General features: G+C 42.4%; 1 protein-coding gene across 1 annotated transcript in view; it reads right to left on the bottom strand.

The window, feature by feature from the left end:
* GOLPH3 (golgi phosphoprotein 3) overlaps positions 1-3,458 on the bottom strand; it is a 38,404-nt gene extending 34,946 nt beyond the window's left edge. The window contains exon 1 of the mRNA XM_004698088.2: positions 3,441-3,458. Within this exon, the coding sequence (XP_004698145.2) occupies positions 3,441-3,458 (18 nt within the window). The remainder of the gene's footprint in view (positions 1-3,440) is intronic.
* Between the last annotated feature and the right edge of the window lie 8,981 nt (positions 3,459-12,439).

The following is a 12,439-nucleotide window of genomic DNA, read 5'->3' as shown; positions in this document are numbered from 1 at the left end:
GGAGTACTTGAGTGGAGGCCCAATGTCCATCTGCTACCTTAATACTAAACCTATAAATATATGCACATAAATCTATTTCCCCATCCTCATATATAAATATATTTACATATGTACACACCTTTATTTAGACCTCTATAAATACCCTTTGCTTCCTAACTCTTTCCCCTATTTCCCTTTGCTTTCCTCATGTCCCACTATCATGCTCAGCCTTCATTTGAGTTACAGTAATTCCTCTCGGTTACCCTACCCTTGATCACGCCCTACCAGGCCTCCTACACCCTCCTCACCATCAATTTGTATCACTTGTTCCTTTGTCCCTGGGCTTGTTAACACCACTTCCTTTACCCCCCCTCCCGTCTCCCATGTCCTCCGGAGCTGTCAGTACTGTTGTTTTCTCCTACAGATTGTTCATCCAGCCTATTTTATTTAGACAGACCTGGGGTTCCTTACATTTTTTAACGAATTAATTTAACTGACTACCAATTTAGTAACATTCTACACCAAAAAACAAAACCCTCTTCCAACTGATTCAGAATCCACTATTTTATCTTGCATCCTTAGTAAAGTACAAAGAAACTTTAAGTGTAACTCATTAGTCAATTAGAAATAAGATTGATGGCATCATTTTGAAGTGATGTAACATCACTTTAACATATGTAATAAGCCAATATTTGTAGTAAGCTAATGCATATTATTTTATAAACTAATATTTTCAATGTAAGAGAAAACAAGATAAAATATAAAAAGCAAAAAACTTAAATAAAAACCCAGGCTGTTACATTTTACCTAGGAGCTCTGGTGGCATAGTAGTTACACATTGGGCTGCTAACCACAAGGTCCAAAGTTCAAAACCATCAGCCAATCCTCGAGGAAAGACAGGGCAAGTCTTTCTGCTCCTATAAAGAGTTACAGTCTCAGAAACCCATTAGGGCAGTTCTAGCTTCCCCTGTAGGGTCACTATGAGTCTGTATCAACTCTATGGCAGTAAGAATGTTAAATTTTTATTGAAAATCATGTCAACTGCTTTTCCCTCAACAAATTTTTGCCAGCTCTCTCCCTTGAATAAAGTGTGTTCTATCTTTATGCATCTAAAAGCTTTAGAAGCCAAACAGCCCAATGACAATAAGTACACCCAGTACCCAGACTGGGTCCTATGTAACAAAAACTAGGATTCCTTCATACTGATTGCAGATCTGAAGGAGGAAATGTACAGGGTGAGCCTGGGACACTGCTGGCCAGAAGACATGAGCTCAGCTGGATAGATCATACATAGCACAACGCTGGAGCCAACATAAACTCCCACTGGCTAAAGATAAACAAACTTGAACATTAAAAAGCAATTATGACACAAATCACCAAACAGTGAGCCTATTAAAAACACCTTTCCAACAATATGAATAAAAACTTCACTTAACATCACTAGAAGTAACTGGAGAACTAACTCCGTACTATAAATACTTAAAACAAATGCATCTGTGATATAATAATAGATATACTTCCTTATTAACATATTAAACAAGTTCCAGTGGCAGGGCTAGGAACTCCTGTTATTACCAATGCAGTAATGAGATGCATGATGCTGTGAGGTGTCTACACTAATGTAAGTTACCAATAAGAACCAAGTGATGACTGTTTCCAAAGTTAGATGGCATGAAACTCAAGATATTTTTCTAACGAAGCAATACGAAACAGGCCTGGGATCACTAGGCCTACTGCCCTCGCTGACTAGTCAAACCCAGGCATCCACCCTCCAATTTCCTGGAACTCAAACAAGAGCAACCTTGAAGCAAAAACCTGCAAGACTCCAATGCCAAGCCTTCCAGCTTTCTCCCTGTCAGTCCTCTCCATTCTTAACTCACTTCCAACCACTAACACAGCTCACTAAGTGTGGGAAACAGAAGGATTTCTCTCAAGCTGTCTCCCCCAAATATATACCAGACTTAGTTGCTTGAGAATGACTGTACACTTGGAGGTCATCAGGAGTGGATTGGGGGTCATTCTCCGAGAGTTATCAGCTATCTAGATCAAGCAGACACCACTATTTATCCCACAAGTAGGGCCCACTCCCTTCTGATAAGGATAGTAGTTGTCTGCTTCCTTGTAGGAGACACCGGAGAGGTCAAGCCTGCCCAAGGATGACCAAGATGAGGCTGCCATTATGAATCTAGGGTCCGCCCATCTTGTCACATGTATACCTCTAGACCTTCCCATTCCTATGGGCACACCCCTAGCTCATCCCTTCCTGTAGCTATCATAGATCCCCTTCCTACAATGTGTATGCCTATTGTACTGCCCCTTCCTGTGACGTGTGATTCTGTAATCATGTCCCCCTAAAGTGATATAATGCGTGGTTGGCAAAAAAGAAGAAGCTCACTCCGGAGCCCGAGAGGCTCTCCCCAGCTCAGAGGCTGGAAGCTCTCTCCGGCTCCCCGGGCCTGGAGGTTCTCCCCGATTCCCGGGGCCCTCTCTGGCTCTTGGGCCAGGAGAGGCTCCCCGGTTCTCGGTCCCCGAGGCTGCTCTTGCTCTCGTAGCCGGGTTCCCCTCCTGAGGACCATCAAGCGGGGCTGAGGTGAGCAATGCTACCATGTAATGTGTCTGACTGCATCTTTGTAATATCTCTTTTATCTCTCATGCTCTCGATGATTTTAATATAATCTATCTATCTATCTATCTATCTATCTATCTATCTATCTATCTATCTATCTATCAACCGTACAACTGTGCTTACTGAACCCGTAGGTAGTACTAGCGGTGGGGGCTGGCCCCTCACCCCCCCAATTTAATTTAATACTACAACTAAGAGGTCCCAAGCACTAGTCTAAGCACTTACCCTGTAGCAGCAGACTCCTTCAAGCTTCACACTTACTACCTTCTAAAGTAAGTTCTATTACCATCCTACCCAAAACCAAGCTAGAGAAATGTCCTAAAGGTATGTTCCCCCCATTGCATTAACGGAGCAAAATTCCATTTCCAGTACAATTTGTCTGCTTTCTCTGTATCTGTACCTATGATTCTGAGTACTGCTGGTGAACACAATCTCATATTATCTACGACTGATACTAAGCCCTCAGATACCTGGCTGAATGCTGTTTCTTCCAACAGAGGACTTCACAGAAATACCATCCAATGGGATTGGTCTCAGGGTCCTGCAGCTAACCACAAGGAACCAATCACAAACCAGACCTTATCTTATGCCGGAACTGCTCTTCCATCCAAAGCCAATTCTTCGACCCATTCCCTCCCAGGTCAAAGCACTGCCATAGGTTTGCTCAGAACCTCTTCCTTTCAGAAGTCTTTAGCCTCTCCACATGTAACAGACCCTGGTGGTATACTGTGTTAGTCCTAGAAACCCCAGGGCAGTTCTAACTGTCCTATAGGGCTCTATGCGTTGGAATCAACTGGATGGCAGTGACAGGTGGGTGCTCCTATGGCAGCCTCACACTCGCAGGGCTCCCCATCGTGAGAATGAGACTACCACATTCCCTGACAGGTGACCCCTCCCTGACAGGTGACACTACGGCTCTGCCTTCTCCCCTGGCCGTCAGCCTCCAACTCCTGATTGTCACAGGGCATCTCCTGCTTGGCCTTTTGTTTTGTAAACAAGGGTTTTGGTAGGTTTTATTGGCACTTCATCCACTATCATACAATTCAATCATGTCAAAAAGAGTTGTACAATCATTACCACAATCAATTTGTGAACATTTTCTTCTTCCTTGTACTTATTTGTGTGACTGTTTTTTCAATTGTGGCAAAAAGTATATCTAACACAACATTCCAATTAAACTTCTACACATATAATTCAGTGGCATTGACTATATTCTTCCAGTTGTATAACCATCATTGTGTCTTTTTCCAAATGATTCCACCACCATTAACATTAACTCAATGCTCCCTAAACAAAAACTCTTCCTCCTTCATCTATGGTAACCACTAGTCAAGCTTGGTTTTTTCTTTTGCGTTTTTTTAATATTCACATATCATACACTTCCATAGTTAAATCATTTTTTTAAAAATCTGCGTACATATACATATACACTCACAATCAGGTCTAGTGTTCCTCCCCCCTCCCACATTCATTATTTGCTCCCCAAACCTGTCAACTTCCTCACCTCCCACCACCCCTACAGATCCCCTGCAATCCCTCAGTCAGGGAGCTGTCACAGAGCAAGTGGCAGGGCTGGAACTAATCTTAGTCTGGCTCCAAGGCCCTGGCTCTCAGCTCTTTAGATATGCTTCCTTTCAGTCCCAGGAAATGATCCGGCTTACAGTCCAGTGGGGGAGGTATTTTCTCCACTGCCAATGATTACCCTACAGACTGCAGGAAACAAAATGTGCACAGAAACCATTTGCTTTTCCGTTTCTTACAGCAAGCCAAACTCTCTCTCAACTCAGGGCCCAAGAGCAGACTAGTGCACAGTACATGGCTCCTGCCCAATCTTTGGGTCTCAGCCTAAATACTATTTCCTTAGAAAGCCTTTCCCGTAACTACCCCTCATCAACCAAATCTTACATAGCAGCCTGTAATTTACCTTCATAGCAACTAACATAACCTGTAATTACATATATATTATACTCACATATATATTTATATTTGTCTATATATTTATCTGTCTCCCCTAGCACAGTATTTGGTGTATATAGTAGTAGGCCCACAATGTTTGTTAAATGAAAATTATGGGTGAGTTCTCTGGATGTTTCTTTGTAATCATTATTTTCTAAATTCTTTCTACAATTAGCACTATTTGTAGAAGGAGCCCCAATGGCATGGATGGGTAAACCAATGGACTGCTCTCCAGAGGGTAGATGGTTTAAATCCACAGCCACTCTTTCTAGAGAGAAAGATGAGGCTGTCTGCACCCATATAAGATGTACGGCCTCAGAAACCCTACAGAGGGTCACTGCGAGTCAGAATTGACGCGTTAATAGTGGGTGTGGGCTTCTGGTTTTGTTTTTGAGCTTCTTTATCTAAGAAGGACCACTGGTGGCGCTGTGGCTAAAGTGCTCAGCAGATAAGCAAAAGGTCTGTTGTTTGAACCCATCAGACTGCTCTCCAGTCTACTTTTGTAAAGAGTTCCAGATTTAGAAACCCTATATACTCTGTCCTATAGGGTCACGAAGAAGCCCTGGTAGTGGTGGTGAGGAAGCGTTGGACTGCTAACCCCAAGGTTGCCAGTTCAAATCCACCAGCCCCTGATGGAGAAAGATGCTACCTGTTCCCATAAAGATTTGCCTTGGAAACGCTACATAAAGTCACGATGAGTTTGAATCAACTCAATGGGAGTGGGTTTGAGGGTTTGGACAGCCACCACTGTGGGAGAACCAGAGCACTGGTAACAGCAAGTTGCGCAGGTCAAGCCCCCAGCTGCTTCTTGAGAGAAACATGAAGCTGTCTGCTCCCACAGATTTAGTCTCCAAAACCCGTCAAAATTGACCCCATGGCAATGAGTTTAATTTGAGGTATCTAAGAAATTAACCAATAAAGACTGTCTTTATTCTACTGGTTCATTAAACTGAAACATAGCTTCTCTCTCTCAACCTTTAAAAATGATCAAATCCTAGGAATTCTCTAATGTTATCCTTCAAAACCTACAACCATCTCCAACATTATTTCCAGCTTCTTAGGTCCTCTGTTAATATTTTTTATACTGCATCTCACACACATCCCCATTCCACACATAACCCCTTTGCGACTCAGCTTACTAGATTCTCTTTTCATAAAGATGACTCTCTCCCCCAGCTACAGATCTTCATTTTCATATACTACCCTTCCTAGAACATTAGAATTCCTATCTGTCAGGTACCATAGTGAGTCACTGTGAGCCAGAAGTGACTTGCTGGTAAACGGTTTGGTTTTGTGGGATGACTGCCAGGTCATATGTCACTTCTCATTCAAAATTCTGCTCACAGTTCACGGCTCCCTCAAGCGTGCCCCACCTGGTTCCATGGTTCCACTTTACCCACACTCCCAGCTACTGGTCATCACCCAGATCTCCCCCCTCACTTTCCACTGCTGATAACAAGTCACTGTCTTTCTTCATGTAAAGTGACAGCAAGAAGGCGCCTCTCTTCACACATTCTCTTCCCTCACCAGCTTTTAAAATGTTAAAAAAATAATAAGTTAAAAAATAAAAGAGAATGCTTTTTTTTTTTTAAAGTCCCCTGCATTGCACACACAGAGAAACGGCTGCTACTTGTACACAGACCGTTTCAGATGAGGTGAAAAGCACCAGCCCAAATGTGATCTGAGAAAGCTGGGGGGGAGGGAAGAGTCACCTCCTGTACCAAACACTGAGTCACAGAAAACCACAAACCCTAAGCCTTCCATGGCAATTTTATTGATGATCAAGCCTCAAATAACAAAGTGTATAATCAAAACAAATCTGCAGAGTATAAACAAGCATAAGCCATGAGGGCAAAGGGCCGTGTTGGAAAGACAGATGGACGGAGGAAAAGGAGACAAAAGCACTGAGGGAGCAGAGTCCCGAGACAGGTGGAGTGCACTGAGGAGAGGGGGGCACTCACTTTTAGAAGACGCCTGTCCCCTTTAACAGAAGAGGACAGTAGGTAGGAAGAAAGGTGAGGGAAGCTTAGAAATCTTACTCCTATACCTTAAAACTAATGTGAAACTTAACTCAAAATGGATCAAAGAAGGTTGGAAACCATAAACCTTTCAGAAGAAAACACAGAGGGTAATGCTTCAGGACCTATCTTTTGAAGATAAAAATGGATTCTTAGATACAACAAGCACAAGCAATAAAAGGCAAAATAGATGAGTGTGCTCTCACAGCAATGAGATAATTTGTTCCTGAAATAATTTTATCAAAAAAGGGTGGAGACAACCTATATAATGGGAGAAATATCTTGAAAGTCATATATAAGGGTTTAAGAAACCGAAACCAAGCTTCTTACAATAAAAAAAAGCAACCACCCAATCAAAAAGTGGGCCTGTAAAGATGCTAGCAGCCATTCATTCACTCTCTCACAAGGACTTTATAAAGGTAGAACTGTCCCTGTGGGTTTCTGAGATTACAACTCTTTAGGGGAATAGAAAGCCTCAAGTTCTGCCGAGGAGCATCTGGTGGTTTCAAACTGCTGACTTCATGGTTAGCAGCCCAAGGTATAAAACCACTGTGCAACCAGAGTTCAATAGTCATTAGAAAAATGCAAGTCACACCACAATGTGGTATCACTTCACACCCACTTATATCTGATTTTAAAAACAGAAAGCAACAGGTGTTGCCAGGATGTGGTGGAACTGGAACCCTCGATTCATTGCTGAAGGATTGTAAAAGGCATTCTGAGTGGAAAACAGCCTGGTGAGCCTCAAAATGTTGAACACAGAATTAGCATGAGATCAACAATTCCGCCCCAACGTAGACACTAAAAGAAATTAAATCGCCGACACAAACAGCACACAACACAAACACTAATGTTAAATGCAGCACTATTCATAATAGCCGATCGGTGGCAACGCGCTAAACATCAAAATAATGAATGGATTAAAATACGTCATTCAAGAGGTCCCCAGGCATACAGACCACTCACACTTTAGAGCAGACTGGACATGCCAATTCAGGTGACACAGCTCTCCTCTGAAATGGAGTCAGACGAGGAAGGGCAGGAGCAGGTCCAGAGGGCACACACTCTCTCCTGAACTCCAAAACTGCGGCTGCCTATCAAAGCATCAAAAATATTTGTTGACAACCTGGCATTCTGTAATGCTCACCCTCCGAGCATGATTGCTGAAAACAAAATGAGTGCACAAGCAAATGTGGTGAAGAAAGTTGATGGTGCCCGGCTATCAAAAGTTATAGCATCTGAGGTCTTAAGGGCTTGAAATTAAGTGGCCATCTAGCAGAGAAACAACAAAGCCCACATGGAAGAAGCACACCAGCCTGTGTGATCATGAGGTGTCAATAGAATCAGGTAACAAGCACCAGAAGACCAAAAGCATACTGGTGAGAATGGGGGGGGGGGGGGGGGGGGGGGGGGTGTCAGGCCACAGACTCAAAACTCATTTGTAGACAATATGACATCCCCTCATAGAAGAGTCACAAGAAAGGGATGAGTAAATCAGGGTGAAGTATAGCACTGATGAAACGCAAAATATTTCTCTAGTTCTTTGAGGTTTCCTCACCCCCTACTATCATGAAACCAATCCTGCCTCTCACTATGGGCTAGGCCAGAGTACACAGGTACAGGTAAGAGCTCAGGACACACGGAATCCAGGTCAGATAAACCCCTCAGTAACAGAAATGGGAGTAGCGATACCAGGAGGGTAGGGAGAGGAGGTGGGTAAGAAGCTGTGGGGGAAGGGAGACAGTGGTCAGTGTAAGATATGAAAATAATTTATAATTTATCAAGGGGTCACGAGGATGGGAGGAAGGAAGGCGGGTAAAAAGAGAAACTGATACCAAGGGCTCAATAGAATGTAAATGTTTAGAAAATGATAGCAACATATGTACAAATATGCTTGATACAATTTATGTATGGATTGTTATAAGAGCAGTAAGAGCCCCCAATAAAATGATCTTTTAAAAAAAAACACGTATTGACAGTAAAGCAAACACTGCTGTGGTTGTCTCCATCCTGACTCAGCAACCTTGCAGAACTGCTCCTTAGAGAGCAGACAGCCTCGTCTTTCTCCTGAGCAGCAGCTGGAGGGGGCTTTGAACCACTGACCTTGACATTAGCAGCTCAATGCTTAACTCGCTGTACCACCAGGGCTCCTTTTTTACAGTAACAGATATAAACCTGAACCTCCTACAGGTACAACCCAGGTCAAGCACAGTGTTTCATTCTGTTGTACATGGGGTCCTTGTCTGGGAGCAGACTATTCAGCAGCATCTCACAATCTCTTAGGCACATGGACTTTTTTTAAAAATACTTTTATTGGGGGCTCTTACATCTCTTATCACAATCCTTACCTTCCTCCAATGTGTCAAGTACATTTGCACATATGCTGCCATATGGACATTCTTTTGCAATATCTTATTTCAATTTCTAAAATCTAGAGGTTTACTTTTATACTGTCTTGCTAGGAGCACTGGTGGTACAGTGGGTCACCAGCTACAAGGTCAGCAGCTCAAACGACCAGCTGCTCCAAGGAGAAAGATCCAGCATTCTACACCAGGAAACAGGCAGCAGCTCTACTCTGTCTTTTGGGGTTGCTATGAGTGAGAATTGACTCAATGACAGTGAGTTTGGTTTGGGGTTTTTGTACGCTTTAAGCCTTTTCCTCCACAATAAGACTATAGAAACAGTGAGAGTCCTACTTATAAAACTGTTTACAGGTCTTCGCCATCTTTCCTGGTCCTCTGCTGCTGCAGCCATGAAGGTCGAGCTGTGCAGTTTCAGCGGGCACAAGATTTACCCCTGCACGGGAGGCACGCAGGCACTGCGCCAGGACCAATGGAAAGGTTTTCCAGTTTCTTAATGAACTACTAGCCACATCCTAAGACCATAAAGACTCCTAGCTGGGAAAAGCTTTCTAAACCTCAGTAGGAGCAAACTTGTAATTTTCAATAGTTGATTCCGGTGCTTTTGAACTTTTTTTTTCATTTTCACTTTCTTAAGGAACCATTTCCACCCTAAACAACCCTTACAAAAATTTAATAACACAACTACACTGTGTGTGTTAAATGTTTCTAGATACTATATGTGTATCTAGGTGGTGACCCAGCCGGTGTACTATAAGCCACTGGGACTTTAGACTCTTGTTCTTTCAAGGCACACAATGTCTTTGTGTAGAAACCCCACTGAATGAACTGAGCTTCGCCTCAAACTCACATGAAGCCCTTAGGCTTAAGGGTAAAACTCCCCAGTGTGAGGAGCAGATAATTGATATGATATTATCTGCTGTATAGAACTAGCGGTCGATAACTGGACCTTGGTTTGGATCACTTGCCTTGAGGGTGCACATTAAATGGTAGCCCTGGACTACCATAGACTTACTATTTTAATGCCCTCCTTGCTTTATTAAAACATGTATTAATCTGGTAAGCAGGGTTCTGCCATTGGGAAAGAATATTATTGAAAAATTTGCCCCATCGCCAACCTCCATTGTTTGTATTAAAAATATCCAGACACTTAAGACTTTAATCTGTACAAGCCAACAATTCATTTATTGAGGTCGTAGCTGGCCTACATGTATAATTTCCCTTTTCTCAACACTGTTTTCAATTCTATACCATTGGTCAAGTTAATGACATTAACAATAGAATTACCTTATGCCCCAGGGGAATGATTGATAATGTTCTCTAATATAAAAAGATAATGACTTAAGACAGTGGTTCTCAACCTGGGGGTCGCGACACCTTTGGGGGATCGAACGACCCTTTCACATGGTCACCCGATTCATAACAGTAGCAAAATGAGAGTTGTGAAGTAGCAACAAAAATAATTTTATGGTTGGGGGGGTTACCACAACATGAGGAACTGTATTAAAGTGTTGCGGCATTAGGAAGGTTGAGAACCACTGCTCTAAGATGACATATATAAACCATAGATATATGAATGGATCTTGGGCTTCCACTTACCGTATATACGCGTGTATAAGCCGAGTTTTCAGCACATTTTTAATGCAGTTTTTGTGGTAAAATTAGGTGCCTCGGCTGATATTCGGGTAGGCTTATACTGGAGTATATACAGCAATTCTAGCCCCGATCTAAGGACAATTAGTTTTATAACACAATCTTGCTCAATGCTCACCTCATGAAGAGATATCACTTAAGATGTGGTTGTTATAGTAAAGTGTGGTTGTGTTAGTCTGGGAAAACTAGGGAAACAAATCCACAGAAACTCATATGTATAAGAGACAGTTTTATATAAAGGGTAAGTGTACATTAAGAAAGCATTCCAAAACAAATTTAAAAAAAAAGAAAGCATCCCAACCCAGTCCAGTCCAAGCCCCTATATCCAACACTGATGTACAAAGTCCTCCTCAAACTCACAAAACACACGCAATGACCCAGAATGCAGGAGGAAAGCCGTATCAGTGGAGCAAGTAAGAATCTCAGCACTGGCAGGGGTCTCCACGTGACTTCTCCAGCACCCAGGGCTGCATCGGGGTAGGTCCATGTGGCTTCTCGTCAGGATGTCTCACAGGAATGAGCCTTGCCAGCTGAAGCAGGGAACTGGCTAAGGCAGCTGCACCTTGGTCCAACCATAAGAGAGCAAGAGACCCGAGAACCAGAAAGGTGAGGCTCACCGAGCCATTTATCTCTCTGCCCTTCAATCAATCCCACATGTGTTCATCAGCCAGGCTGGCACAATAAACCTTAACTATCTCAGTGGTGAAGAAACCAGATGGTGCCAAACTACAAGAAGAACAGTGTCTGGAGTCTTCAAGGCTAGGCTTGTCTTCACATAAGCAGCCGTCTCAGTGAAGTGTCAACTAAGGCCACATGGAAGAAGTACACCATCCTGGCTGATCCAAGGATTATAAATAAAATCCGAATTTGAAGGCGGGAATGACATTAGAGCTTACATTGTGAAGGCTATGGAGGACAATGGAAGTCCAAAATCCATTTGTAGGGTCCACACATGGACTAAGCCTCTAGTGAATCCCCTCTGACCACAGCTGAGGGATGTAAATATCCTTGTTATCAGACAGAGAGCATTGTAAAGTCAATTATGGCAGATGTAGTAAAATGAAAATGTAATATATTATCATTTGATCTCCCTTTTGGCCCACTTTAAAGTGTTTCAGTTTAAAAGGGGTTAGGGAGAATACAGGAGGATTAAGCTTCCAGTGAATCCCTTCTGCCCATAGACCAGGAATGTGTATAGTCTTGCTCTCATGCAGGGTGCATTGGGAAGTATATTACTGCAGATGTAATTAGGTTATAATTTAACGCCTTATCATTTGATCTCCCTTTGACCCATTTCAAATTTGTTCTAGTTTTTAATAGCTTTTGCTGTCTTTTCAATTGAGGCTTTTCTCTGCTTTACTTTGTTATTGTTGTTGGGATTTTTAAATTCTTTTTGTATGTTTTTCTGTATATGAAATCCAGGATAACTGGATTAATGGTTCCTTGGGGTATGGTAGGGAAGGTTGGGGAAGCTAATAATAATGAGTATAAGAAGAAACTGTTCTAAAGTGATTGTGGTGATGACTGTACAATTCAATATGATTGACGTGAATTGTATGATATATGAATTATATGCCAATAAAACTGTTAAAAAATAAAAGGGTATGGTTGTTATACACACACACACCCAGGAACCAATTTTCACTCCCCTGGGGGAAAAAATATCCCTATTAAAAATGCACTTAAAGCTCTAGATAAAGACATGTACATATGCAAATATATGAGGATGGGGAAATAGATCTATGAGTCTACATTTATAGGCTTAGTATTAAGGTAGCAGAAGGACATTGGGCCTCCACTCAAGTACTCCCTCAACACAAGAATACTTTCTTCTAGTAAATTGGCAT

This window comes from Echinops telfairi, unplaced genomic scaffold (genome assembly GCF_000313985.2).
Source record: "Echinops telfairi isolate 266 unplaced genomic scaffold, ASM31398v2 ScPeMD7_7469;HRSCAF=8507_1, whole genome shotgun sequence".
NCBI classification, from domain to species: domain Eukaryota; kingdom Metazoa; phylum Chordata; class Mammalia; order Afrosoricida; family Tenrecidae; genus Echinops; species Echinops telfairi.
The sequence above is the reverse complement of the archived record's forward strand: the minus strand, read 5'-3'. Positions and strand labels throughout refer to the sequence as shown.